Here is a 27,962-nt window from a genome sequence, read left to right on the forward strand (position 1 = left end):
GCCTGGGGCCTGTAGTTCGGAGGTGGAAGTCTCTAGCAGGAAGCAGTACAGGAAACCCGGGCCTGTGCGGAGAATTCTGGGAGTTATTGTGTGAAGCGTGACATCTTGGGAAATGCAGTTCGCTTCCAGAGGCTTTTTTCGGGCGGAGCTGCCCGGGGATTGGACACGGTTACCGGGAAGTGCGGCTTCCGTCGCCCCTCGCCAGGGTCGCTTTTTGTCGCCCTTTCCTTGCCACAGAGGGTCGTCGCTGGCCCGCGTGGATGGCAGCGAGCGCGACGAAGCGGGAGGAAGCCGTAGTTACAGCAGATAAGGGACGCTGACGTTGGCGAGGGCGGGGTTCTGCCATCGTTATCCTCTGCTAACTGAAGATTTATCCACAGAGGTTCAATACCTGCCTCAATCTCCGGGCTACTAAGTGTCCTAGGCGAGATTGGAACCCAGGCCCGCCAGCATCCACTGAAGTCCCTTCCTTGCCATTTCTGCCCGCTCCACTTCTGCGGTGAAATAATAGTGACTACCAGAAGGCTCGCAAAGTGCTTTACGAAGATTATCTCGTGCGATGGTCACAACAGCCCTGGAAAGTGGAGTGGTGGTGTTTAGTCGTGTCCCACCCCGACCCTCAGTGACTGCTTTTGGATTTTCCTTGGCAGATCCTTCAGTGGTTTGCCATTTCCTTCTCCAGCTCATTTTACACATGAGGAAACTGAGGCAAACAGTTAAATTGCTTCTTTGGGTTCACATAGGTAATGTCTAAGGCCGGATTTGGACTTGGGAAGATAGTCTTTGGGATTCCAGGCCCAACACTTTCTCCACTGTGACTCTAGATACAATCATTATCCACATTTTACAGATAAGAAAACTGAGTCAGAGAGAGGTTAAGTGACAAAAAATGCTTTGCATTGTGGTGCAGGAGAATTAGTTCTGGATTGGGACTTGAAGACCTGGGTTAAAATCCTGGTTCTGTCTTGTCAGTTTTCCCCATCTCCAAAAGGAGGGGTTTGGATGAAAATAAGCGGCCAGGGTCCTTCCAAGCTCTGTATTTATGATGGTCTACTTGCAGCCTTTTGATTGTTAGATAGCCATATTGTCTTCTCCAAGACTCAGTTTACTTTTCCACTGTCTCCCATCCTTGGAATGTCTTCCTCATAGCCATATATGCACTTCCTTGGATTCCTTTAAATCCCAAATAAAATCCCATGTTTTACAAGAAGACTTTCCCAATCCCCCTTAATTCTAATGCCTTCCCTATGTTAATTATTTCCTGGTTATCCTGTATATAGCTTGTTTTGTACATACTTGTTTGAATGTCATCTCCCCTTAGATCATAAGCTTCTTGAGAGCAGTGACTGTCTTTTGCCTCTTTTTGTGTCCCTAGTGCTTAGCAGAGTGCCTGGGACATAGTAGGCATTTAATAAATATTGATCGATAAATAATATGTGTATAACCTACCCCAAAAGGATATAGGAGCAGTACTTTGGAAACCCTAATGTGTCTCAGACCTGAGAGGTGTTTGCTGGTGACTGTGCTAGACTCAGAGCCAGGACAGGAGTTCATATTGGGGCTTTGAAGAGTGCTTCATACATATCTTGTTTGATTTAAGCACTCTGTGAGGCCACTAGGTGGAATGATAGACAAGGGATCTGGGCCTGATGTCAGGAAGGCCTGAGTGCAAATTCTACCTGCAATGCTTACTAGCTGTGTGACCCTGGGCAAGTCACCTAACTACTATTTGCCTTAGTTTTCTCAACTATAAAATGGGGATCAGAATACACCCATCTCCCAGGGTGGTTGTGTGGACCAAATGATATAAAGCTCTTAATGCAGTACTTGGCACGTAGGTCTGAATAAATGCTACTCAGTACTATTAACCTCATCGTCATTCTACTTCATGGATATAGAGCTGAGAGGCAACTTGACCTAGTAGAGCAGGCCTCAGAGCCTGGAAGACCTGGATTCAGTATCTACTGAACACTGGCGAGTCACTTGACCTCTCAGCACATTAGGAAGCCGGCTTTGAGAGGCTTAGGTTGTAGAGAAGGGAGGAGCCTACATTGGGGTTTGCTCATCAAGGAATTCCCTCTGCCAATGAAATCCCAGGTCCTGGCTGGATACTGCTCTGGAAGGGGCCTTGGAAGTTACTGAGCCCAGCTCTTGAATTTGCGGATGCAAGTGGAGCAAGGCCAGAGAAAGGGCCTTGGCCAGGGTCCCCCAGGCAGCTGTGGCAGTCTGGGGACCCTGTGATGGGAAATACAGCATTTTCCCCATCACACCATGCTGCCTCCTGGGGCACTGTGGAAGGAGCCCCAGATTTGGCAGCAGAGGGCAAGGGGTGGGGTGGTGGTCCCCACTTAACAAAGTTTCACTGGCACTTACTCTTTGTGTGTGACTCCACCATGGCACTCATCCTTTCTGGGCATCTGCTAAGTGAATCAGTCCGATTAGGTCACTTGAAATTCTTAATCTTTAATCCTGATTTTTCCACTGTCACTCTGCTAGCAGAGCATGCAACTCCAGCCCCTGACTTGTGGCTCTGTATGCAGGCTCTCTGTATTGCCCTGTGCTGGCCTCTACTTGCCTTTGTGACCTTAGGTTTGGTTTATTTCTCCTCTTCAGGCTTTTCTCCAACTTTAAAATGAGGTAGGAGTTAATCTTTAGATTTCTTAGTTGCATAACTCCAAGCAACCCAGTTCACCTCTGAGCCTCAGTTTCCTCATCTATAAAGTGGAACTAATACCAGTATTACTGTTTATAAAGATTGCTATGAGGGTATAGGAGTTCTTATATGTTGTAGGGACCCTCCTTTAATGAGAGCTGTACTCTGCCTAGGTATTGGGAGATAGCTCTTGATCACTCAACTTCGGCATTACTTAGGGAAGGAAAGAGGCACCTGGAATCAAGTTTGGATTACAGGGTGTAATATTAATTAAGGTGGGATTTTTTTTACTGTTTTCTCTTTTGGAGCACTTATTTAATCAAGTGCCCTTGATGAGTCCGGCCTTTGTTTCTTTGATTAAACTGGGAGTCTTTCATGACATCCTTGCCTCAAGGGAAAGCCTGGTTTGCATGGGTCTGAGTGAAGTGTTTGTGACACCAGAGGCTTTTAGGACGTGTGGGTTTGAGTCCCAGGTTTGTGATGCTTTTAGGTCATGTAGGTTTGAGTAGCACATTGTGATGCCCTTTGACCCTGAACAAGATATATAAACCCAGAGGTTGGTATTCTCCGTTGGAGCTCTCAGTCACTGGAAGAATGACATGGGACTCTGGGCAGCCATTTTAAGAGCCCCACAGCTTGTAAACCCAGATGTTGATGCTTTCCTGGTAACTATGAATTGTAATTTGGTCTGTTTATATTGTGTATGTTTGTAATTAGTACTTGCTCTGAAGTTCAGGTTGCTGGCTTTTCTTCCTGAACTAAGTGAATGATATTTGTGCGTTGGATTAAAGTGAAATTGTTAATGCCTTAAAGTTACTTTCCTAAGTAAAACAGATCAAAAGAATCTGTGCTAGCTGCTCTTGTTGCTGGTCTGGTTGGGTCTTACAGTCCCACAGCAGCTGCTAGCAAGATTGTTGCTACACAAGGATAGATGTCATGGCATCTTGCAGGAAGGCACCTGGAGTTAGGTCTCCCTCACAGCCCCTCCCCTCCTCCTCAGCTTTTCTCATCTCCCAGGAGCCACCTGTTTCTGTGGTTTTTACATATCTGCTTTACCGGAAAGCAGTCTGAGGAGCTGCTTGCCAGAATCATCTCATGCAGGTGTTTTTGTCAAGCCTGAGTTGCCCAGTATACCAAAACAATTTCCATTTACTCGTCTCTCAGACTTAGATTTTCATGCCTTCTATTCTGCAATCTTGGCCCTTTGCTAGTTTTATCAACAAAAATCTAATCAGAGAAAGAAATTCTTGAACCTTTAAGGGATGGAATCAAAAGGAAATGAAGCCACAGGACCAAGATAGACCATTGAAACAGTATCTCAGAATACAGTTCTGGGTTTCACATAAATCATTCAAATTTTGGACCAGATCTGAAGTTTTAGAGCAAACACCAAAATTATCTTTTTCCTTCCAGTATTTGGGACTACTCCCCTCCCTACCAATATGTTAACATTTCTTCATTCTTAATAAATGCTTCCCCTTCCTGCTGAATTTCCTTGAAGCTCTTTGGAGCAGTACTGACATCCAATGGTTATTTAGAGTAATGCAAACTGGGAATCCCCAATTTCCTCAGGTTCTATCCCTTTACATAAAAACTTCAGCAATAGTAGATCATCTATTCTTTGCATTTTAGTCCTAGTGAGGTGGAAAGGGAGGAGCAATTGCTCTCATGAACTAAAGATCAAAGTGGCATAGAATATTAGACTTACAAACAATAATAGTACTTTACATGTAAACATGCAAACATTGTCAGCGATTGAGGTTTTGCAGCACTGGAAGAAAGCTTTTAATGGGGCATGACTTCTCGAAGCATATAAATGTGTCATCCATTTCCATGGAATCCAGCCCAAGTTTTCTGCTTGTGGTCTTGGTCATTGGTGACCCTCGCCATGGTTCCTCAAGGCTCCAGAGTCAACCTGTCAATCAGGGCCATTTGACCAAATTAGCTCTCTCTTTCATCAGTCACATTTTTTTTTCCAGATATTGCTAACCATACTTTGAAAAGTACGTGACTCATAAAAAAAAAAGAAAAAAAACCTCCCTAAATCGAATCAAAAGAGAGGAAGTGCTAAGCAAATACAGGAACTAAAAGAAGATTTAGAGAATGCTTCATGCAGTCTCACTCAGTTGCTTTTATGACGTGTTAGAGTCTACAGAAGCTTGGGTTTGTGACCATGGAAGACCTGGGTGAGTGGGGGCTTCTCCATGAAGAAGCAAAAAGGGAATGAAAATGTGGGTTCTTTCTGTGGATGGGCTTATTTGAAGGCTAATTAGGTTGTTCAGAGAAGCTGAAAGATCTGATTTTCACTTCTGTTCCCCACCCTGGGAGCAGGAAGAACTGTTCACGTTGTGTTGGGTATCCCTTTTGTCTGGGTGGGTCAGCCCGAGGACTTAGATTACTTAAACTGCCAAGCATTTTTTGAGTGAAGTGGAATTGAAATATATCAAAAGGATGGATGTTTCTTGGAAGGTGCTTGAGACTTGATTTTCTACCCATTTCCCTGGGTGGATAATTAATGGGTGAGAGCCTTGTACAGGATGGCTGAGATTGCTGCATGGATAAAAGACAACAAAATGGGAAGAATAGTAGTGATGTTAGTAAAGAAAAGAAAAAGAAAGCAATGAGAGGCGGCATAGTGTAGTGATTAGAGGACTGTCCTGGGACTTTAGGAAGGTCTGGTTGCCTCTAATACACATTAGTTGTGTTACTGTAGATAAGTCACTTAATTTTCCATGTCTATAAGTTAGCGTTGTATTGTTGATCTCTACCAATGGAGGGAATTTCCACACTGGAAGTTCTCCAAAGGGAGACAGTCTGCCCTTCTCATCGCTCCCCACCCCCATCCCCTCCAAAAAAAAGAGAAAGAGAAGAGGAGGATTTGCGTCTTCACCTCCTTCTTCTGACGTTTTCCACCTATGTGACCGTGGGCAAATGACTTAACTTCCCTGGGTCTTAGTTTTCTCATCTATAAAATGCTACAAATTGTACTCAGTGGCCTTTGAGGTCCCTGCTAGTTCAAAGTCCATGATCCCTTGTGTAATGTGGAATGAACCTTGCAGAGTTGTGATGTTCATGCCAGAAGACCACATACTATCTTTAAGGCTGGAATCTCTAGGTGGGTGCTCCTTCCTTGAGGGCCAGTTGCATCCATCTTGGGCAAATCTTACCTCTCTTTTCCTCGATCTCCCATAGATAATCTGCTCTTTGTTTGGGAGGCCTTCCTCTTTGCCGGCAGGACTGGATGTCGTGAGGACCAGCATAACTCACAGGCTGTCTCTTTGCTATCTCTCAATCTCAGTTCATGATCTGCCCACTTCCTTTGCTAGCACCCATAGAGCCTGATGACATCCTTTGTGCTCCTCACAGATGGGAAAATGCTGCAGCTAATATATGCTCTCTGGGCCACTCTCCATCACTTTGTAGGTTACCAGCAATTTTTGATTGCTATCGTGGCATGGTACACATAACAAACATGTAGATGGTCTAATGGAACTATAGATGTTTAAAAAAAAAACAACCTAAACCACCATGTGCTGCTACTGATGAGACCTCAAGAAGCTCTGGGTAGAATCAAGTTCTAGTGTTCAGTCTATGACATATCACTTCTCTCCCCCAACCTACCCCCTTCCTGCTCCCGCCTTCCCCGTTGCTCAGACTGAAATTAGTCATCCTGAAATTATGAAATCCGGCAAGGAACACGAGAAGTGACATAGAGGAAAGCAGAGTGACTGAGACCTACTAACTGGGTTTAATGAATTTGGGGGCAGAGGTAGGTTTTGAAGCTCCCTGTTTTCCACTTTCCCCCCCTCTCCCCCAGTCACAATACTGAGCTAGCTACCTAGCATACCTGGGTTGGTAAATGCTTTTACAGGGTTATTCTGGCTTCCATTGTTAATAAAAATCTGTCTTGAGGCCAGGAATCACTAATATGTCATTTAAGCAAAGCTGAAGAATTGAAAGAAGGGAGCTATGATGTTTGAAGAGCCAGGGGTTAGGGACTCCAGCTGTCATTTCACTGGCATGAGGAACTCTTGGGTGGGGAAACTCCCTTTGCTAGTACTTAAATCTTAGTGTTGTTCAGAGCACGAGTTTAGTGAAGGGCCCAGAGGAACAAGGCGACTCTGCATCAGAGACTTGAAACCCATGTGTTGATTGGCTTAAGAATAGGAAAAATGGGCAGGATTGACAAAATAACCATGACCCTTCCCCCACTTTGGCTTATTTTGTCCATTTGACTCCTGGGAAGAAAAATGAAATGCCATTCTGCTGGGATCACCAGGTTGTCCCTATCTAGAAGAGATCTCAGCAACCACCTAGGCCAGAGCTAGAGGGAGACATTTTTGTGCTGGGCTTGGGGACATTGCCTTGTGGGAGGAGGAAGAGTCAAAGATCCCAGGACTTTGGCTTGCAAGGCTGCTGTTGGGGGGGAGGGGAGGAGAAAAGAGCAGAGCACAGTGGGATAGGGAAGTTTGCCCAAAGCCTGCCATCTGGAAATTTGCTATTTTAATTATCCTTGCTAACTAGGTGCTAAGCTCTGTTGTTCCTGCTCAGCTAAAGGCCCAGAGTGTAATTACCACCTGGGGCAAAGCCTCAGTCACCCTTCTCTAGTTATAGTTCCAACAGTTTCCAAACTCCTCAAGCTAGTAAAGCTTAAAAGCACGCTAAGACTTTTGGGACACCCTGTAGCTAAGAAAATGGAGGTACCAAAAGGGAATGACTTGCCCAAGGTGTCTTAAAGTAAGTGATAGAACTAGGATTTGAACCCAGGTCTGAGAGTCCAACTTAGTGCTCATTTCTTAATGAGGTCATGGAATATAATAGTGGAGCCATATATAGAAGACAGGAAGCAGCCACACTCTGCACCAAGCATTGCCAATGTCCACTCTGAAGCAGTGCATATACATTGAGATAGAATCAAGGGATGCAGAAGAGAAGCATTGATAAAGTACCTACTGTATGCCAGGCACTGTGCTAAGCACTTTGTAAGTAGCATCTCCTTCTATAGGCAGCACAATAAGTAAACAGTAGAAGCATAGACCAGAGAGGGGCCTGGAAGTTTCTGCTCTAGTGAGAGGGGTCATATGCTATTTGATGTCTTTTGTTCCTTATTCTTTGGTGGTTCAGATGCTTTGTTGGAAGAATTGGAGCGTTCTTCCCTAGGGGAAAGCAATGAGGATCCCGAACCTGTCCTGCAGCCCAGCAAAGATGGGAAGATGGCCGAGACAGCCAAGGCCCAGCCAGCCCCAGACGACAAACAGCCCATGCCAGTAAGCTTTTCCTTTGGTTTTCTGTGCGTGTAGGGAAATGGCTGCATATGCATGGCCATTAACAAGTCTTCCTTGGGGGCCTTGATAGATTATGGCCATGACTTTGAGTTCTAGCAAAGAAGAAGCTATAGCCAGGTCTGTCAGGCTCTAGATTGTGAGCCCTGGCTCCGTGATGAACTGTGCACCTGTCACCCTGAGGACTGAGAAGAGAGCCCCAGCCCCAGGGGCCCTGGCTACCAGTGACAAAAGCTGTCACTCATTGCTTTAAGCTGTTTGACCCCATAAGGTGGGGAGGAGTTGCATTGTGCTGTGGCGAAAGGTATAGTGACATAAGTGAAATCACAAATCTTTGAAATACTGCTCAGAATATAGGAGCTTTTCCAATATTGGCTGTACCCCTGAAGAGAAATAGATATAGCTAAATATGCACACTGAATTTTTTAAAATCTCATTTTCAATGAAAGAAACTAAGTACTTATTTTCTTTCCCTTCACACTATTTTAAAATGTAAGTAAAGCCATTATAATTAAAATACATAATAAAGCAAAACAAATTCCCAAATTGTCCATGTCCAAAAATGTATGTCTCATTCTCTCCCCTGAGTTCATTATTCAGCTGTCTGTCAGGAGCTGGGTAGCTTAGATGAACAATCCTCTTGAATTATGGTTGAGGAGTTCTATGGTCATTGTTCTGAAGTTGTTCAAAATTATCTTTACAGTGGTGTTGTTACTGTGTAAATTTTACTCCTGGTTCTGCTCATTTCACCCTGCATTAGTTTATATGTCTTCCCCTATTTCTCTCAACCCAGCACTGATTATAGGTTACACAAGGAATTTCTATGAGCTATATTGGATGGAGAAGGAAGAGCAATCTATGTGTGGGATAACATACACAATGTATGAAAAGCATCATAATTTAGTAAATATCAAACGGTTATCACAGTCAAGAAGCCATGGGTTCATGCCCTACCTCTGACCTATAATGGTCATGTTAACTCTGGTTTACCTCTCAGGGCTCCCAAGCAGATCTCTAAGACTAGATGTTTCAGTGAAGGTTCTAGTCTTCATTGGTAGGAGGAGTTTTCTCATTAGCAGTTCTTTGAACTGTTATGATCACAGATGTGTACATAAAAACACCCCCCCAAAAATAAAAACCAAAAATATAGAATTTATATGCATTTATCTGAGAAAGGCATCCTGTATCTTAAGAAGAAGTTAACAGTTCTCAAAGATTGTTCTCTGTGGTTGCTAGTCACAGGACTAAAACGTTGATAAATTTGTTATAGAAAAGTAAGCCATGACTAACTGCCCTATGATTCTAATCTAGGTGGCTATAATGTTAATTAAGATGGGTAGAAATGCTAAAGTAATCAAATGCCTTTGACTAAGCTTACTTGGTGCTAAATCCCAGGCCCACACCCTTTTGCTAACTAGGTATGAATCCTTTGAGCCCTGAACAGAGTATAAAAGCTTAAAGGTTAGCATTCTGTCTGGGGCTCTCACTCCTGGAGGAGTGTTGATGTGGGGACTCTGGCCAGCCGCTCAAAGAGCCTACCAGCTCGTCAACCCAGATGTTGATGCTTTCCTGGTAACTGTGAATTGTATTTGGTCTGTTTATAATGTATATTTGTAATTTGTTTGTATTTCCTCTGTAGTTCAGGTTGCTAGCTTTTCCTCCTGAGCTAAGTGAATGATATTTGCATGTTGGATTAAACTAAGATTGTTAACCCCTTAAGGTTATTTTCCTTAATAAAGCAGATCAAAGAACCTGTGCTGGCAGCTCTTGTTGCTGGTCTTGTTGGGTTTTACACCTCACAACAGCTGCTGCTAGCCAAATTGTTGTCACAGTGTTACAAGATAGGGATGAGCAGACTTTTTTCCTCCCCTTCCCTTCTTTACTCATCTAAATCCTGCCTAGAAGGAAGGGCTTTCTGTACTGGAATGGGTCTCCTTTGAGTTATAGAGGACTCTCATAGGAGAGAAGCATTAGTTGGTTCCCTTATGAAATCAGAACCATAGCTACAGGTTGATCTCAGTCAATGAATACCAAAACGATGGAGGTTTTTTTTCACCACACTTCTTTGTCTTAGGCACAGCTGATATATACTACAAAGATTGAAGAGGCCAATGTCTACAGGTATTGTATTTTCATTGATCTTTTTATTCAATTTTGGTTGCCATGAAGGTTTAGCTTTATAATGATGTTTGTGATTGTAAATTTATCACAGTCTCACCACCATTTCTCACCTCTGAGCAGGTCTAGGTTGCAAATTTCCATAATGCTAAGTGGTCACCGTTCTTTTCTAGATCTAGAAAAGCAGAGGTAACCCTAGAATTCACTTGGCCCTGCCCTGCCTAGATATTCCCTTCTCTTTTGTACATTTGGGCAAGCAAGCAGAGAGAAACTGATTTGCCCAACAGTATGAGAGCCAAGATATATAAACTTAATATTCTTGGATCATAGCCTCACTGCCTGACTATGTCACCTATTGATTGATCATGTCTGTGACGCTGCTAAGGTACTTGATCAGCATGGCGGTGGAAGCCTGCCCTGGAGTTGGAGGCAGGTGGTGGCACTGGAAATGCTGGACCGTGATCCCTTGATAAGGTTTACTTTACATTTGTTTGAGTACCTGTAGTAGCAGAAGAGATACTGCTATTTTTACTCTTAATTTTCCACCCCCTTTTTTTAAGGCTGAGGGAACTAAGGCTCAAAGAGGTTCAAGGTCATGGGGGAGATAGATAATAGAGCTGGGATTCAAACCAGGATCTTCTGACTATTCTAAACTTCTCATTTGATCCATTCCACTGTGCTGTCTTCTTTGGCCCCAAAGATCCATTGGTCATTTTCCTTTTTATTTCTTCTCCATTGTAATAAATGAGGCTAGAAAGAAATGTTGGATTTTCTTCCCCATCCTGCATCTGTTCAGACAGGTAGCCACCCACCCCCTTACCTGTGAGACAGAAAAACAAATAGGTGAATTATTTTTCTTTTTAGTTAAGAAACAGCTATTTTCCCTAGTTATCCCCAAATCAGAGGTAACAGAAATAAGGTATAAAAAAGGGCATAGAAAGTTTTGCCATCATTTTAAAGACAGGGACTATACTAGGCTGGTAGTTTTCTACTTGCATCTATTCACCTGCTTTTCTAGGGAATTTTATGTAGAAATATAAATGAATATGTCAGTTGTAAATCAGCCTCTCAAATAGATACTTTTTTGCATGCTTAGATTCAGTACCAATTGATGAAGGATTAATAGTAAACTATTCTTAATAAACTAATTCTAATTTTAAAATACCCACCTTTTAAATTCTCTGTGTTCAAGGGACACAGTGAAAATATATTTGGTGAAAGCATTAGTGTATTTGGCTATATTATAGTTTAATACTTTTATGCATGTATTTGAGGTTCTCCACAGGATATATGGTCTTCATGTGGTTCTTTCAGGTAATGGTGTTCGCAAAAGCAAGTTCCTACTCACATAGCTGTGAGAACACCTTCCTTTATAGTTTCATCCATTGTGTTTAACTTAGCATGCACCCCTCCTCTGTCATGTGGTGCTTGTTAGGTTAGCCATTAGGAGTAAACTTCACTGGAAGTGTTCTTGTTTTCTTCTTATAAGATCAAAGAGCCACACTGTTCAGCCCTGTGCAAAGAGAGGGGCCATATTTAGTTATTGTTATGTTAGTGATGTCAAAAGAGAGATTTAGAGCAATTTCTTGTATTATATAGAGTATTGATGGCAGGCTTGGGATAGTGATCAGAGCTCAGTAGTACCATGTGTCCCATGTCCTAGTCATATATCTGACTGTAAGTAAGCTTAATGAAGCCAGGTACCATGGCTTCTAGAGATGTTACCCTCCCACCTGTCCCTAACCTAGTGCTTGGCACACAGTATGTACTTAATTAATGTTCATTGAATCAACAAATGAAAATGTCAGAAAAGAGAATAAATATAACAAATCGGTAAATCATTTTTCCTCAAGGAAGCCGTTTTAAGAGGACTGTCCTTTAAAAGGTCCCTTCAGTCCTACTTAGCACTGGTAAAAATGGGCCTTTAGAGTCTGAAGCTTAGACACTTTATACTCTCCTGTGTGAGACTGAGAACTATTTATATTAGTGGCAAATGGAGACCAAAACCAAATAAGCAGAGGACAAAATATCCATACTGCCTTTAGATAATCTTTTTTCCTTTTCCTTTTTGGAAAATTGTTTCTATTTAGAGTTCGATTGTTGAGCTAAGGAAGGGGCAGTTAAAACTGCAATTTGTAGTAATTCGGGCACTGGGGGCTTTTACTGACATGTTTTGTACTTTTTCTCCTTTGTAGTGATATTCAGGAGCCAGAGGCCAGGCTGCAGCCTCAGGCCACTTCAGCCGCAGCACAACTAGATGAGCTCATGGCTCACCTGTGTCAGATGCAGGCCAAGGTAAGTGTGTTCCCTGCCCCACAGGCTTTCACAAAGAGCAGTGATGTTGTACATAATGATAAAAGAAAGTTTTCTGTTTAGGACCTCTATAAAGATTCTGGTCTCCATTCTTCTTCAGGGAATGACTTGCAGATTCCTGTGCCACCCACTGTTTGTCCCAGGCTAAAATCAGTTCAGTTATCTTGGATTGTATCCCTAGAACTGTGTTAGACACCAATGTGCTACAAAAAGAGACTGTGATTATATCCATGACCATTAAGAAACATGGAAACATATTAAAAATTTCCTTTTAATTCAACTTAAAATATCAAGAAATAAATGTTTCTCTAGTCTAAAATCCTTTCTAGACATTTCCTTTCCCTTTGGGAAAATGTGTAGAAGATTAAGAGCAAAAACCTAAGACCTAAGTAAGGCAAAAAATACCTCATGTCCAATCAAGATTACTACCTTCTTTCTCCCCTGAAAGTACTAGCCCTGTGACCCACCTAGAGGTGGTACTGGCCTTTCTGTTCAGAAGAGTTTAGAGCAACAGTTCTTAACTTTTTTTGTGTCATGATCCTTTTTGGCCGTCTGAAGCCAACGGACCCCTTCTCAGAAGAATGGTTTTAAATGCAGAAAATAAAATAAAAAAACCGTTTTGAAATATAATTATCAAAATATTTTATAAAAGTTCATGGACCTCAGCTCTTGGACTAGGATTTTGGTCACAGAGAATAAGAAGGCCTTTTAGTCCTTGAGGTAAGTGGTCAAGGAAGTAATTGAATAGCTTTAGAAGATTAAGATGCAGTAGAATGTTAAACTCAAACTGTATTTTTACATAGGGTCATTTACCTTGCTCGAGATTCCTACAAATGTTGCCTTAAATTTTAAAAAATATTACCAGTTTTTATTACTGTCTTATGTTTTCTGTATCATTGTAGTTTTCCCCAGTTCCCCCCACCCCCACCCTGAGAGCCATTCAATATAACAAATAGTATTTTTTTGAAGGGAGGGAGGGAGGAAGGAAGGGGAGAGAGAGAGAGGGGGGGGGAGGGAGGGAGGGAGAGAGAGAGTGTGAGAGAGAGAGAGAAGGAGGGAGGGTGGGAGGGAGGGAGGGGGAGGGACAGGGAGAGGGAGAGGGAGGAAAGGAAGGAAAGAGAAGGAGAAATGGAGAGAGAAAATGAAGAGGAAGAAATCAGTACAATCAACAGCTTGAAAAAGCCCCAAATCCTGTACAGTGTCTAACATCTGAGGACAATCTCATCTCCATGAAGGGGTGGGTTGAGGTGTTGTCTCATATCTCTTCACCTGAGTCCTACCTGAGCTTTACAATTTTGCTACACTTACTTGTGATTTTTTGGTATGTGTTTTTCTAATTTGGGGGGGGTGTATGTTTTTTCTATTTACCTTGTGCCTCTTATTTTCTTGCTTAGTTCCTCTGTATCAGTTTGTGTTTTTCCCATGCTTCTCTATATTCATCACACACATCATTTCTTAGAGCTAGTAATATTCCATGACATTCATGTACCAGTTTGTTTTGCCATTCTCCAATCAATGGACATCAACTTTGTTTATAATTCTTTGCTATCACAAAAAGTGGTGCTATAAATATTTTGGTGTCTGTGGTAATTTTCTTCTCATCGATGGCTTCCTTGGGGTATAAGTCTAGTAATAAAGTTTCTGGTTCAAAGGGTATGAACCAGGAGTGGCCTTGAGGCCACATGTGGCCCTCTATAAACATTTTAGTCACTTTGCATAATTTTAAGTTGCTTTTCATGATGGTTGTACCATTTCGCAGCTCCACCAACAATGTATTAGCGTACCTATTAACCCACAACTCTTTCACCATTGACTATTGCCATTTTTTGGTCATTTTTGCTAATCTGCAATGTAACCTAAATTGTCTTGTGGTAGAGAAATGTCCAACAGTGTTGTGGGGTTAAGGAGGGGGGAACTATCAGTTTGGACATTTCTCTTTCTGAGGTATAACAAGTAACAAGCATTTATAAAGCACCTACTGTTTGTCAGATTGGGGAATAAAATAAAAGGGAAAAGGAAACACAGCCCTTGACCGTAAGGAGTTCATATCCTAATGGGAATGATGACATGCAAACAACTATGTATAAATAAGTTATATGCAGTGTGAATGGGAGATCATCTCTGAGAGAAGGTGCTAGAAATTCTTGGATTTAGAATTAGGTTAAAGTAACAAAGTTGTTTCTGGCAGACTTGTGCCCAAAATGAAGAAAAGTTTTTTCTTTGACAGAAAGCTATGAGACAGTAGGGGAGATAAAGTCGTGTCCCACATGAAACAACTACAATACTGGCAAATGTAGTGTCATTTCTCATTGTGTGAACATGAAATATTTATTGGATAAATAAGTATAAGCCCAGAAAAGTGAGATATTAGTGATGACAGGGCCAATTGGGCAAAACCTGTCTGCTGAATCCTCAGTATTGAAAGGCTCTCCGTAGCAATTCCATTTCTGAACAGACATCGTGTCCACGTTTCTAACCAGAGGTCATCGAGCCTCGGTTCAAAGACCTCTTATGCAAAGTGTAGACTTGAGAAGAACCCAGAAGGTTATGCAGGATTTGGAGTAGAAAAAGCAATAGAAAAGATGCCTGGAACCAAGAAATGGAGTATATTGTTCAGGAGGCCTGCACCATTAGATCAAAGAATACATGGTGTAAGGTGTAAGAAGACTGGAAAGGTGGGAGGGGCCAGGTTATAAAGAGCTTTGAACATGAAACAGAGGATTTTGTATTTGATCCCGAAGGTCATAGGGAGCCATTGGAGTTATTGAGTAAGGGGACTGACATGGTCAGACCTGTGTTTTGGGAAAATCACTTTAGTGACTGAATGGATGGTGGAGTGAGGAGAAACTTCAGGTAGGCAACCTCACCAGGGGGCTACTTCAGTAGTCCAGGTGTGCGGTGATAAAGGCCAGCACCAGGGGGTGTCAGTATCATAGGAAAGGAAGAGGTGTGTTTCTGAGAAACAGGTGAAATCAACAGGTTTTGGTAACAGTCTGGGTGAGTCTGAGGGGCTGGGAGAATGGTATTGTCCTTGATAGTGATAGGGAAGGTAGGAGGAGGGGAGGGTTTAGGCGGAAAGATAAGGAGTTTGGTCTGGGACATGGTGAATTTAAGATGTCTGCTGGACATCCAGTTCAAGACTTTCAAGACTTCTGAAAGTCAAGTTGAGGTTGTGAGATTTGAGGTCCTCAGAGAGGTTGGGGCAGGAAAGGTAGATTTGAGAATCACCGAGATAGAGGTGGTAATTAAGTCAATGGGAGCTGATGAGATCATCAAGCAAAGAGACGCGACTTGTCCTGGCTAGGAGATATCAGGGCCAGGAGACCTCTTGATTTCCAAATCCATTGCACTTATCCCTACTACCTCCTGGTATCTTAGAGCTGGTGAAGGGGGAGAGGGCATCCAGTGATACCTTAACCTCCTTGGGGATACCTGCCTTACAGGTGGTCATCTGGCATCTCTGAGAACACTCCCAGTGTTGCAGAGACTCCTGCTGCCTGCTTGCTGGCTTCATGGTTGGGCAGCATTTCCCTCATATTAAACTGAAAGGTTTCCTGCTCCAACCACTAACCCTTGGTCTGAGTTCTGGGATCCTTCCAGACATTAGAAGATACTTGTCATGTTTGCTTTAGTTTTCACTTCCCCAAACTACACATCCAGCATCTGACTTGACTGGCTGGGCTGCCTGGCTGTCATGGTAGATTGTTATGATGAGGTACTTTGGGATTGTGTGTTGCATGGCTTATTGGGAAGTCATCAGATCAGAGAGCTAGAGCTGAAAGAAACCTCAGGCCTCCTTTTAGAGAGGGGCAGGCAGATGTCCAGCAGAGTAAAGTCACCTTGGTAGTACAAGTTATAGGTGGGATTTGAACCCATGTCCTCTGACTCCTGAGCCAGTGCTCTTTTACCTTTACTAGTATAGAACACAGGCTCATAAGAGATCAGGGTTAGAAGAACCCACTCAGTCTAGGCACCTTTATTTTCTTCATTCTTCATTTTTTTTTTTGGTGAGGTAGTTGGGGTTAAGTGACTTGCCCAGGGTCACACAGCTATTAAGTGTCAAGTGTCTGAGGCCAGATTTGAACTCAGGTCCTCCTGACTCCAGGGGCACTGCACCACCTAACTGCTCCAAGTCACTTTTATTTTCAATACTTTTCCTGGATCATAGCCTTTCCACCAGTTCTTATGCGTAAGCAACAGTGGGATCTGGATGTGGGATGGACTTATGGACATGAAAGTATATGAGGCTGCTGATTTTCATGCCTTTTAAAATTGTTCTTCCTGCTGACAGGTCATGGCGAAGTCTGATGGCTCCAAGGAGCCAGTGCCAAAGAAGAAAGATTCCAGTGCCTCTTTGGACACTATGCTTGGGGGATTGCAACAGGACTTGCAAGACCTTGGCATTGCCACCATCCCCAAGGGTCACTGCGCTTCCTGCCAAAAACCCATTGCTGGAAAGGTGGGAAGGTCCAGGCTTGGCTCTTGAGCTGTGTGTGTGTGTGTGTGTGTGTGTGTGTGTGTGTGTGTGTGTGTCTGTCTGTCTGTCTGTCTGTATGTATGTATGTCTGTCTGTCTCTGTGTGCTACCAAGGACTGTGCTTTCTCTAAGGTAAACATTTTGGGTTATCCTCATTTTGATTTCCTTTCTTATGATAAAAAACCTTTAATGGCTATCAAAGATATTCAGATAAACAAAAATAAAGATAAATATATATGTGAACCATGAAACCAGGGAGTATATGTCAACTTAAGCCAAATATTGACATTCTTCTAGATTTGCTTTTCTGTCCCTTTCTGATCTTCTATTTACATCATCATATTTTGCTTCTGTTAATTATTTTTGTATATTGTTACTCCTTGAATGTTTTCCTTATTCTGGATCACTTTATCAAAAGCTTCCATGTTTCTTTGTATTCTTTATATTTCTGATTTCTTATAGTACAATAATATTACATCACACTGATATACCATGAGTTATTCAACATTCATCAGTCACTGAACTTGTGAACTGATTGTAGTTTTTGCTATTACAAAAAAATCCACTCTGAATATTTCTGTGTAGATACTGCTTCCCTCCCATTAGTAACATCCTTACAGTGTAGACCTAGTACTGTGACCTCTGGGTTAAAGTGTGTGATCTGTTTTATAACTTATTGCATATTGCCAGATTCCTTTCCAAAAAAGATATATGAATTCAAATTTAATTTTTTCAATTGGATAAAACCTTTTTCTTTTACCTCCCCCCACCATTGGGAGGGGTGGGGGAAGGGAAAGCCTGTATCCAAAATTGTGTTAATTCACAACTCCACCAACGATGTAATAGTGCTTCTTATTTCAGCACCATCAGCATTAGGTGCCCCTTACATACATCAAAGTGACAAGTATTATTTAAATAATAAAATTCATTTGTTTTAATTTGCATTTCCCCTCATTCTTAGGTAATTATAGCTTGGTTTTTCGGTGTTAATTCATTTTTAATCAATAATTAAGTATTTTTGTTGTTGGTAAGTCATTTTGGTCATGTCTGACTCTTCGTGACCCCATTTGGGGTTTTCTTGGCAGAGATACTGGAGTGGTTCTCTGTTTCCTTCTTCAAGTATTTATTGAGCCCCTGTTCCATCTTCAGCCCTATGCTAAGCAATGGGGTTACAAAGAACAAACAAAAGAAAAAGTCCTGTTCCTAGCCCATGACCATTTATCCAGTGGTTATGTAGAGGTTTTGAATGTCAGCTTTTTATCAGATATATTTTACCGCCCAAAATTTCACCGATATGTTCCTTTCTTTATCGAGTGCATTACTTTTTTATTGTAATAAAAGTCTATTTTTATGCAATCCAATTAATTTTGTCATCAACAATTTCTTTTGTTTGGTAGATATGACTTTCCCTTCTTTCCACAATTGGGATAAATATAGCATTCCTTTTCAAAAATTGTGGTATTTACTTAAGTATTAAGACTTTTGATCTCCTTGGAATTTATTACAGTCCCATTATCCATTATATATCCAGTCCCATTTTTTTGCTATGCTGCTAAATAATCTCGGTAGGTTTTTTTCCCTGAATAATGAAGGGTTCCTCCGTACCGTCCCCCACCCCAGCCATGTTTTGTAATTTGAGGTTTCTCAAAAATTAATGTTCCTTGACTTTGATTCTATATTTGGCTTATTCTTCTATTGACCTGTTACTTTAAAAAAAATCCCAGATACTTTTAAAAATGAGTACTTTACATAATGTAAATTGAGATTTGGCAATGAAAATCCTCCTTCTTTATTAAAAAAATCCATAGTTTTCCTTTTTCTTCTTCTGCATTTGTTCTCCCATGTATATTTTGTCATCATTTTTTCCAATTCTGTGAAGTGGTGACCTTCTGAGGAAGTTAGGTGAGAAGGGTAGCCACCAGTGATCACAGGATCCTTTATTTTTTTTGAAATTTTTTTAAATTCAATTTTGTTTTATTTTCAGTTTTAGGTTCCCTTCATTCCTCTATCCTCTCCCTGCCTCTCCACTGAGAATGCAAGAAATACCAAACCCATTACAAATGTGAAGTCATGCAAAACAAATTTCTTCATCAACCATGTTCTGAAAAATAAAATAAGAAAAAGAGGAGGGAAAAATATGTTTCATTCTTCCCCCTGGGTGCGTCAGTTCTCTCTCTGGAGATAGATAGCGTTTTTCATCATGAGTCTTTTGCAGTTGTGGTGGGCCATCGTGCTGATCAGAGTTATTAGGTCCTTCACATTTGGTTATCTTTATAATACTGCTGTTACTGCATAAATTGTTCTCTTGGTTCTGCCCACTTTACTTTGTGTCAGTTCCTGTAAGTCTTCTCATGTCTTTCTGAAACTATCCCCTTCATTCCTTATATCAAAGTAGTATTCCATCACACACATAAATCATAACTTGTACTGCCATTCCCTCAGTTCCCAGTTCTTTGTCACCACAAGAAGAGCTGCTATAAATATTTTTGTTTTTAATAGGTCCTTTTCCCTTTTATTTGATCTCTTTGGGATATACACCTAGTAGCAGTTACTCCTGGCTCAAAGGGTATGCACAGCTTTAAAGCTTTGGGGGCATAGTTCCAAATTACTCTCCATATGGTTGAACTAGTTCGCAGTTCCACTAATAGTATGGTAGCATAAAATTCCTTATTTTCCCACATCCCCACTGGCATTAGTCATTTTTTTTCTGTCATCTTAGCCAACCTGATGGGTACCTAAGAGTTGTTGTAATTTGCATTTCTCTAATTATTAGTGATTTAGAGCATTTTTCCGTATGACTGTTGTTAGCTTTGATTTCTTCCTCTGAAAAGTTCATATCACTTGACTGTTTATCAATTGGGGAATGTCTCTTATTTTTATAACATTTACTCAGTTTCCTATACGCTTGAGAAATAAGCCCTATTTCAGAGAAATTTGATGCAAAGATTTTTTTCCTATTTTCTTTGCAGGACCCTTGACTAGATCCCTGCATGACTCATTTTCCTTCACTGTTTTGAAGGACTGTGTTAAGTGGAGTCTCTAGGCCAGGGGTGGGAAACCTGTGTCCTTAAGGCCACATGTGGCCTTCTGAATCCTTAAGTGTGGCCTTTTGATTGAATCCAAATTTTACAGAACAAATCCTCAAGGCCACATTGGCCTTAAGGCTCTAGGTTCCCCACCCCTGGCCTAGGCCTTAGAGGAGGCTCAGTGGTTATTTTGGGTCTCAGCTCAAGTGCTACCTCCTTGTGAGCCTGTTCCTGATGCCCCACTAATGGCGGTTCTCTCTCCTTAGCTCACCTGTATTTACTTCGCTGTGTACACGTCACATCCCAGTAGAATAGAAGCTCCTTGAGGGCCAGGCCTGTTTCGTACTTCTCTTTGTAACCTAGTGTTCCACACAGTGCTTCTCACATAGCAGCATTTCATCTTTTATATGCCGCTGCAGGTGATCACAGCTCTAGGGAAGACCTGGCATCCAGAACATTTTGTCTGTACTCATTGCAAAAAGGAAATCGGCTGCAGCAGCCCCTTCTTTGAGCGCAGTGGCTTCGCTTACTGCTCGAAGGACTACCACCAACTTTTTTCCCCGAGGTGCGCATACTGTGCTGCCCCCATTCTTGATGTAAGTACGAAGGCCCCTCCAAGCTATTCCAACTGGGCAGACCTGGGTTGTGGTGGCACTGTCACATTCTGACATGGGCGTGTGTGTGTCTCTTTTGCAGAAGGTGCTGACAGCAATGGACCAAACCTGGCACCCAGAGCACTTCTTCTGCTTCCATTGTGGGGAGGTGTTCAGTGAGGAAGGTAGGTATGGCCCAGGAGATTCCTCCAGACATTGGGCATATGTATGGAAGAGGAATGGAACATAGGTGTGCCTTCATCCCCATCACATGCTGCCCAAGAGTACCCATGTGCTAGCTCCTACTTTGGGCCTGCCTGGCCTAAATCAGTGCCAGATTTGTTATCATGATGAGCCCAGTAGCTCAAGTTCATCCCTTCCCAGATTCCTGCAGGTCACCTGCAGTCTTGACCCTAGCCTGTAGCTAGCTCCTTTCCTGGACTGGGCCTCTTTTAAATGGAGAGACCATTTTCATTTCTGTTTGGGGTATTTTGTTCCTTCAAGAATCAATAATAACCAATTTGTGAATGGAGGCTTTTGGCCACAAAAGGCCTGTTCATGAGTCAGAGCCCTGCCTGCCCCACCACCACCTCCAGCCCCTTATTGTGAATGTCTGATTCAGACCTGCCTACAGGAAGATTACCCTGAGCTAGAGGCTCTCTACCTTTTGGTCACTTTAGCAGTGGAAGCATATTTTGTTTTACCATGAACAATGCAGTTCTTTACAGTGACCACTTGACTGTTTAACCTCTGGAGAAATCACTTTCATCTGTACTTTTCTACATCCCTCAAAGACTTGAGCTTTCTCTCCTCTCCCTCCCTGCTGCAGGTGCTGTCCCCTGAGAGCAGGCCCACAGTGAATCCTTGTCTTTCTTTTTTCAGTCTCCCTTCCTGGCCCTGCAGGTGCTTGCTAATTTCCCTTGTGGCTCACAGTCTCAGCTGAGCATCAACACCCCCTTCTCTGCTGTGGTACTTTTAATTTTCAGTGTTTCTCATCAGCCCTCCAGAGGTAATTGGCCCCAGAGAGAGCCTCAAGGGGCTGAGTGCTGAAACTTTCTCAATTTGCTGTATTATTAAATGGAGGGGCATCACAGAAAGTTTAGCTTATTAGTTTTGATCTTTCCTCTCCTGAGACTCTAGTGATTTGAAATGGCTGTTGTTACTTCTCTGCCTCTTTCTTGGGACTCCTGGGCCCTTCTTTTGAGCAGCTACTTTTCAGAGGGTCATTCCTGGGTCATTTGGCATGACTGAGTCATTACTTTCAGAAGCCACATTAAAAGTGGCTTTATTCACCCTCATAGTCATTTACCAGGCTTGGTTACTGCTTAGAAGCCCAGTGTGATGATAAGCAAATTTTTGTGGCCTCAATAGCAGACCTCAGTGAATTTAATGGCCTATGTTAATAAGACTAAGGCCATGTGAAATTTATGGAATTCTTTGGTATGATGGAGGGGAAGAATTGAGCTTCTCTCCTGTATCTGCAGTAAATACCAGGAGAAAGAATCTTATGAGACAGTCATTCTTCTATCCAACAGACACTTATTAATCTAAGAACCAGCATCACTAATAGGTAACTAGAAGAAAGCAAATCTTTAGATTGTATTAACTTATCTGCTGTGTTTTAGCAAAGCCGTGTCAGTTGGGTAATGTGAAATACGTCAGAGAATGACCCAGTGGATAGTTCAGGCACTCTGGGAAGAAGAGAGGGTCTCTACCCAAGACTGTAGCTGGCCCTTAGTAACTCTACCCACTTCTGTCCAGGAGATTTGCTAAGAGAAAAAAAACCTGCCATTGGTGGGTTTTTCCTCTCAGTGGAAAAGGTGAAAATGAGAAAAGAAATCTCCTCAACTCTCATTTATACAGTAAGAGCTTGGAATGCTGTTGACGTGGCTTTCTTCCAGTAGAATTGGCAGAGAGGTCAGAGAATATAAAGGGGTCTACTAAGTTCGTTTCTGATAATCCTTTCAGGTTAAGGGCAAGAGAGAATACCTATTGTGAAACTTGAAGCTCCGAGTTTCAACCTGATATAGTGTGCATATGTAAGATGGACACTGGGTCTGGAGACCAGGGCTCAGAATCTACCCTGGACACTGGCTGGCTTTGTGATCACAGGTCTGTTACTTGTCATCTTGGAGCCTAAGGTTCCTCATTTGTACAAGAGGGCTCTAAGGCACACCCTACCCCCCCCACAGAGGGGCTTCGTGCCTCAAGCTCTTTGCACAGGGCCGGCAGCCTCCACACTGTCTGTCATGTCCATATTTGTGACTGTAGTTTTACTCTTATACTTTTTGTTGTTCAGTCAATCAATTCATATTTATTAAGGACCTACTGTATACCAGGTAGTTTGCTAAGTGCCAGGGATACAAAGAAGAGACAAAAGATAATCCCTGCCCTCAAGGAGCTCACAATCTGCTAAGACAACATGCCAGCAAATAAACATAAACAAGCTATTTAAAGGATGGATAGGAAACATTAGCTCAGGGAAGGCAGAGGAATGAAGGGGTGATAGGGCAGCTTCCTGCAGAAGGTGGGATTTTAACTGGGACTTAAAGGAAGCCAGAGGAGGAGGAGGGAGGGCTTTCCAGGCATGGGGAACATCCAGAGAAAATGCCAAGAGATAGACTACATGGAACAGCCAGGAGGCCAGGGTCACTGGGAAGTAAGGTGGAAGAAGACTGGAAAGATAGGAGGGGTTTGGTTACTAAGGGCTTTGAATGCAAAATAGAGCATTTTGTATTTACTCCTGGAGACAAGAGGAAGGCACTGGAGTTTATTGAATGGGGGAGGGGGGCAGGGTGCCATGGTCATAGCTGTGCTCTAGGAAAATCATATTAGTGGCTGAATTGAGGGGAGAGGTATGAGGCAGGCAGACCAACCAGCAGGCTTTTACAACAGGCCAGGTGTGAGGTGATGAAGGCCTACACCAGGGGGTGGCAGTGTCAGAGGAAAAGAAGGGGGAGTATTTGAGAGATGTTGCAAAGGTGTAAACAACAACCTTGGGAAGAGATGGATTTGGGAGGTGAGAGAGTAAGGAGTCCAAGATGGCTCCTGGGTTGTGAGCCTGAGGGCCTGAGAGGATGGTGGTGCCCTCTATGGTAATGGGGAAAGTAGGAGGAGAAAGGAGAATGAGTTTGGATTGGGACGAGTTGAGGTTAAGGTGTCTACTGGAATCTAGATGTCTGAAGGGCATTTGTTATCCTTTCAAGAGCCAGGGAGATGGCAAGTGAGTCCCCATAGTGGGGGAGGGGCAGGCAGTTCCCTTGTCTCTGATGAACAGCAGACCCTTCTAGACCTAGGTAGCAGGTATCCAGTGTGATTTTTCACTGCCAGAGGAAAAGGTCTCTTCCCCCAGCCAACTGATTTTGTTTTGAAGAAGTTAACCTGGTCTCAAGGCCAGAGACAATTTTGATTTTTGATGTAAAGTGGCTCCTTGGCTCTCTTTCTCTAGGATTCCATGAAAAGGACAAGAAGCCGTACTGCCGGAAAGATTTCTTAGCCATGTTTGCGCCCAGGTGTGGAGGCTGCAACCGTCCCGTGTTGGAGAATTACCTGTCTGCCATGGACGCCGTCTGGCACCCTGAGTGCTTCGTGTGTGGGGTCAGTTAGCCGGGGGCCTTAGAGAGAATTAGGTGGCATTGGAACTAGTAAGCGGGGCTCAGACACCGCCTCTGTGACCTGAAAATCACCAGCTTTGTCTGGGTCTCATTTTCTTCCTCTGTAACGTGAGGGGGTTGGATTATGCCCTTGTCCAGATCCAGAGCTCGTGATCCCACGACTTAGAGAGCAGTCAGTGTCCCCCCCCCCCCCCCCCCCCGCCCCCACCCCCCCCCACTGCATTCGAGACTGAGCCCTCTGAAAGAGAATGGGCAGACAGTGTCCTTGATGGGCACCTAGGTGACACAGGGAAAAAGACCTGAGTGCAGATTCGTCCTTTGGACACTCATTAGCTGTGTGACCCTGGGTGCACCCCGTAAGTGCTGTTTGCCTCAGTTTCTTCAGCTGTAAAGTGGGAATAATAATGGCACCTACTCCCCAGGGTTGTTGTGAGGATAAAATGAGATGATTTGTACAGCAATTAGTGTAGTAACTGGCACGTAGTAGGTGCTACCTGAATGCTTATTCCCCACCCCACCCCCACCTTTCCCTAGTCCTGGCCTGCCTCAGCTGTATTCTTCACACCCTCAACTCTATTGCCCAAGTACCTAGGACAGCAATTCCCCCAGAGGCTTGTGGCTGCCATTTTCTGGGGATAGTTAAACACGGTTCCTCAGCATCTGCATGTTCTTTCTCTTGTTGTCTCTAGGACTGTTTCCAGCCTTTCTCCACAGCCTCCTTCTTTGAGCTGAACGGGCAGCCTTTCTGCGAGCTGCACTACCATCAGCGGCGAGGAACCATCTGCCACGGGTGTGAGCAGCCCATCACTGGCCGCTGTATCAGCGCTATGGGGCACAAGTTTCACCCGGAGCATTTTGTGTGCGCGTTCTGCCTGACACAGCTGTCCAAGGGCATTTTCCGAGAACAGAATGACAAGGCCTATTGTCAACCATGCTTTACTAGGCTCTTCCCTCTCTAACTCCAACCTACTCCGTGGGACCCCCTGATGCCAGCCAGGGCTAGAGAGGAGAAGGGGCTGTGAAACAGCCTCTCAGCATCCTCTTCAGATCATCTCAGCAGGCTGGTAGGGAGGGCCAGGGGAGTCAGGAGACTCTTCTCCACATGGCAGGTGCATTTAGTTTTCAAGATTACCCATGTGGGCTGGACTAAGTCAGGCAATGCTGAGCCTTTTCTATGCTTTCTCATCCTCGTAGAAGGTAACCAGACCCTAAAAGGGCCAGTTACTCTGAACTTCTTCCTTACTAAAAACCTGAATTTAGAGCTCAGTTCTGTTGCTCTCTGTGTACTTATTACGTGCCTACACACACACACACACACACACACACACACACACACACACACACATGCACAAACATGTATACACACACTGCTGCTCACCATAAGCCTGCTTTTTCTCATTTACCTTACTTTCTTTTATATTGCTACTGGGGTTGCTGGAATTCTTGTACATACTCAAAAGACTGTGGAAGCTTAAAATTCAAACATTGTAGTTTTTTGGGGGGAAATATTTTTTAACTACATGCTTTTGAGTACTGGTCTCATTGAGAAATAAAATAGTTATGACTCTTTTTTAATACCCAATTACATTCCCTCCTCCCCCCACTCCCTCTGTTTCATATAGTATAAAATAAAGGAAGAAAAAGGGAGTAACACATTTTTTTTTTTGCATGGCAGGAAAGTCCTTTAAAGATGAGAATAAAGGAAAAAGTCTACACTAGATAAGTTTGGAGATAGGCGGTCATTTGGGGCCCTATTTTAGACACATCTGCTATACTGCATGACTATCTACAAAGTATTGTGACTCAATCTGAAAATTTCCTTTGGCCATTTAATCAATCAACCAACCAGCCTGTTGGGTTGCTAAGGATACAATGACTAGGAGTAAGTATCTGCCCTCAAGCAGTTTACAAATGCGATGGGGAGGGGAGTGATTAGAATATTCACAGGTAAGTAAATTCAGGACATAGGCAAGTAAATGAATTCTGGGGGTTCAGGGGCACTTGTGAATCTGCTACAAAGTACACTATTATTATGGCCCTTACCTAATTCCATCCCTATGTTGTGCAGTGGTCATGAGTCATCTGGAAAGCCTCCAATTTTCCAGAAGCTGCTGACCCTCTTATGAAGAAAGGTATTTAGAATGGGATTGATAGACTTGTAAATATAGCAAATATATACATAAAGTGTCCCAAAAATCTCAGTTCAGTTTTAAACCATTGGACTTTTGAGGTACCCTGTCTATGCACATATGGATATGTGGTTTTTTTCCCCTTTTCTTTTTACATCTGAGTCCGTAAGTCCTGACTCTTTTGAATTTACTTCATTTTCAAAAACAAAGTATGCTTCGTAGGACTCCCACTGAGCTCTGTGTGAGGTCTGTTAGAACTCGGGAAACTGGGAGGTGAGGTTTGTTTGATTGCACTGTTCTCACAGTAGACTAATTAGAGGAGCTTACATTTCTGTAGTACTTTTGGGTTTCTGAAGCGTTTTACAGATTTTATCCCATTTAATTTTCACCACATCCCTGTGAAGTGGGGCCTCTCGTTAGCCCTATTTTACACATGAAAAAAACTGAGGCATCAAGTGACTTGCTCTAAGTCATAACTGGTAAGTGTCTGAGGCTGGATTCAAACTCTGATCTTGATTTCAAATCCAGCTGTTGCTGTTTGGTCGTTTCAGTTGTGTCTGGTTCTTTGTGACCCCGTTTGGGGTTTTCTTGACAAAGATACTAGAGTATCTTTGCCATTTCCTTCTCCGGTTCATTTTTCAGATGAGGAGAAGGAGGTGACTTGACCAGGGTCACACAACTAAAAAGTATCTGAGGCTGGATTTGAATTCAGGTCTTCCTGAATCCAGGCCCAGTACTCTATCCACTGAGCCACCCAAGTGTCCCAAGTAAAGCACTCATCTCTAGTTATTACTCCACCTAGCTGCCTCATGATAAGATAGTAGAGGAAGACTCCTTCCTTGGGTTATTGCACCTATTATTCTTCCATACTACCCAAAGTAGGGTGTTGCCTCTAGACAAGATCTATAGGATTACCTAGTTCATTTCTTCTCTTTAATACCATCCCAACCGTGCCAGAAGCACAACAGGTCTGTGAACAGGAGACTTGAGTATATTTGGACCTTTGCTTGGTCAGTTTGATTAGACTAAATTCCAAATGATCCCAGCATTCTGTGTGTTCATTTGGGTACAAATCCAATATGGTGACCTCCACCAGTGGTATCACACATAGATAAGTGCTAGTGTGGTTGTAGCAGTGACTTCCTTGGTAATTTAAACTTCCAGTTTACCAGGTTTGTCATATTATCTCCAAAGTTGGAGAAGGGCAAACGTGCCAATTAGAAAAAAAAGGACATACGTCAACTGCAAACTTTGCCTGCAAGTGACCTTGACTTTAATTCCTGGCACAATTGTAAATGCATTATTAAAAGGATCATTTGTAAACACTTAGAAAGGTAGGCAGAGATCATCAGAAGTCAACCCAGCCCTCATCAAAAACATGTCAGCCGTATCATTTCTTTTTTGGCAGGATGCTGAGACAGAAGATGAAGGAATGTTTATCTACAAAGAATACTTCAATTTTAGTCCATCATTCGACAAAGTCACATATTCTTTTTGGGGATTAGATGGAGAGAGATGAGTTAGGTTATACAGCACCTGTCCAATGAGGATGATGCCTGTCTCCCACCAAATTGAATAGTAGGGGTGATAATGGACATCCTTGTTTCACCCCGATCTTATTGGGAATGCATCTAGCTTATCCCCATTACAAATAACACTTGTTGATGGTTTTAGGTAGACGCTATTTATAATTTTAAGGAAGACTCCATATATTCCTATGCTTTCTAGTGTTTTGAATAGGAATGGGTGTTGTATTTT

At 42.8% G+C, this 27,962-nt stretch overlaps 1 protein-coding gene across 5 annotated transcripts; it reads left to right on the top strand.

The window, feature by feature from the left end:
• Positions 1 to 37: 37 nt before the first annotated feature.
• On the top strand, positions 38 to 27,813 carry LPXN (leupaxin). 5 transcript variants are annotated; one of them, XR_005010743.1, is made up of 10 exons: positions 38 to 743; positions 7,778 to 7,920; positions 10,010 to 10,056; positions 12,249 to 12,348; positions 16,658 to 16,825; positions 20,288 to 20,464; positions 20,565 to 20,646; positions 23,910 to 24,058; positions 24,765 to 25,957; positions 27,613 to 27,813. XR_005010743.1 is itself a non-coding variant. In XM_036765529.1 (9 exons), exons 1-9 carry the CDS (start codon positions 560 to 562, stop codon positions 25,032 to 25,034), a joined length of 1,320 nt encoding a protein of 439 aa, XP_036621424.1. In that variant the 5' UTR covers positions 38 to 559; the 3' UTR covers positions 25,035 to 26,648. The 5 variants fall into 5 exon arrangements, 4 of the variants coding, with proteins under 4 accessions (XP_036621424.1, XP_036621425.1, XP_036621427.1 ...); XM_036765529.1 differs by lacking the exon at positions 27,613 to 27,813 and having other exon boundaries at positions 24,765 to 26,648; XM_036765530.1 differs by lacking the exons at positions 38 to 743; positions 27,613 to 27,813 and adding an exon at positions 4,778 to 4,839 and having other exon boundaries at positions 24,765 to 26,648.
• Positions 27,814 to 27,962: the final 149 nt, after the last annotated feature.

Source organism: Trichosurus vulpecula, chromosome 6 (assembly GCF_011100635.1).
Source record: "Trichosurus vulpecula isolate mTriVul1 chromosome 6, mTriVul1.pri, whole genome shotgun sequence".
NCBI classification, from domain to species: Eukaryota; Metazoa; Chordata; class Mammalia; order Diprotodontia; family Phalangeridae; genus Trichosurus; species Trichosurus vulpecula.

What these genes read in the sequence shown, in the direction of transcription:
- LPXN (XM_036765529.1), top strand. Translation starts at nt 560, where the DNA reads ATGGTCACAACAGCCCTGGAAAGTGGAGTGGTGGTGTTTAGTCGTGTC. An exon ending in GAAGAGGCCAATGTCTACAG is followed by an intron (nt 10,057 to 12,248) that starts GTATTGTATTTT and finishes TCTCCTTTGTAG; the next exon opens with TGATATTCAGGAGCCAGAGG. An exon ending in GTGCTGCCCCCATTCTTGAT is followed by an intron (nt 20,465 to 20,564) that starts GTAAGTACGAAG and finishes TCTCTTTTGCAG; the next exon opens with AAGGTGCTGACAGCAATGGA.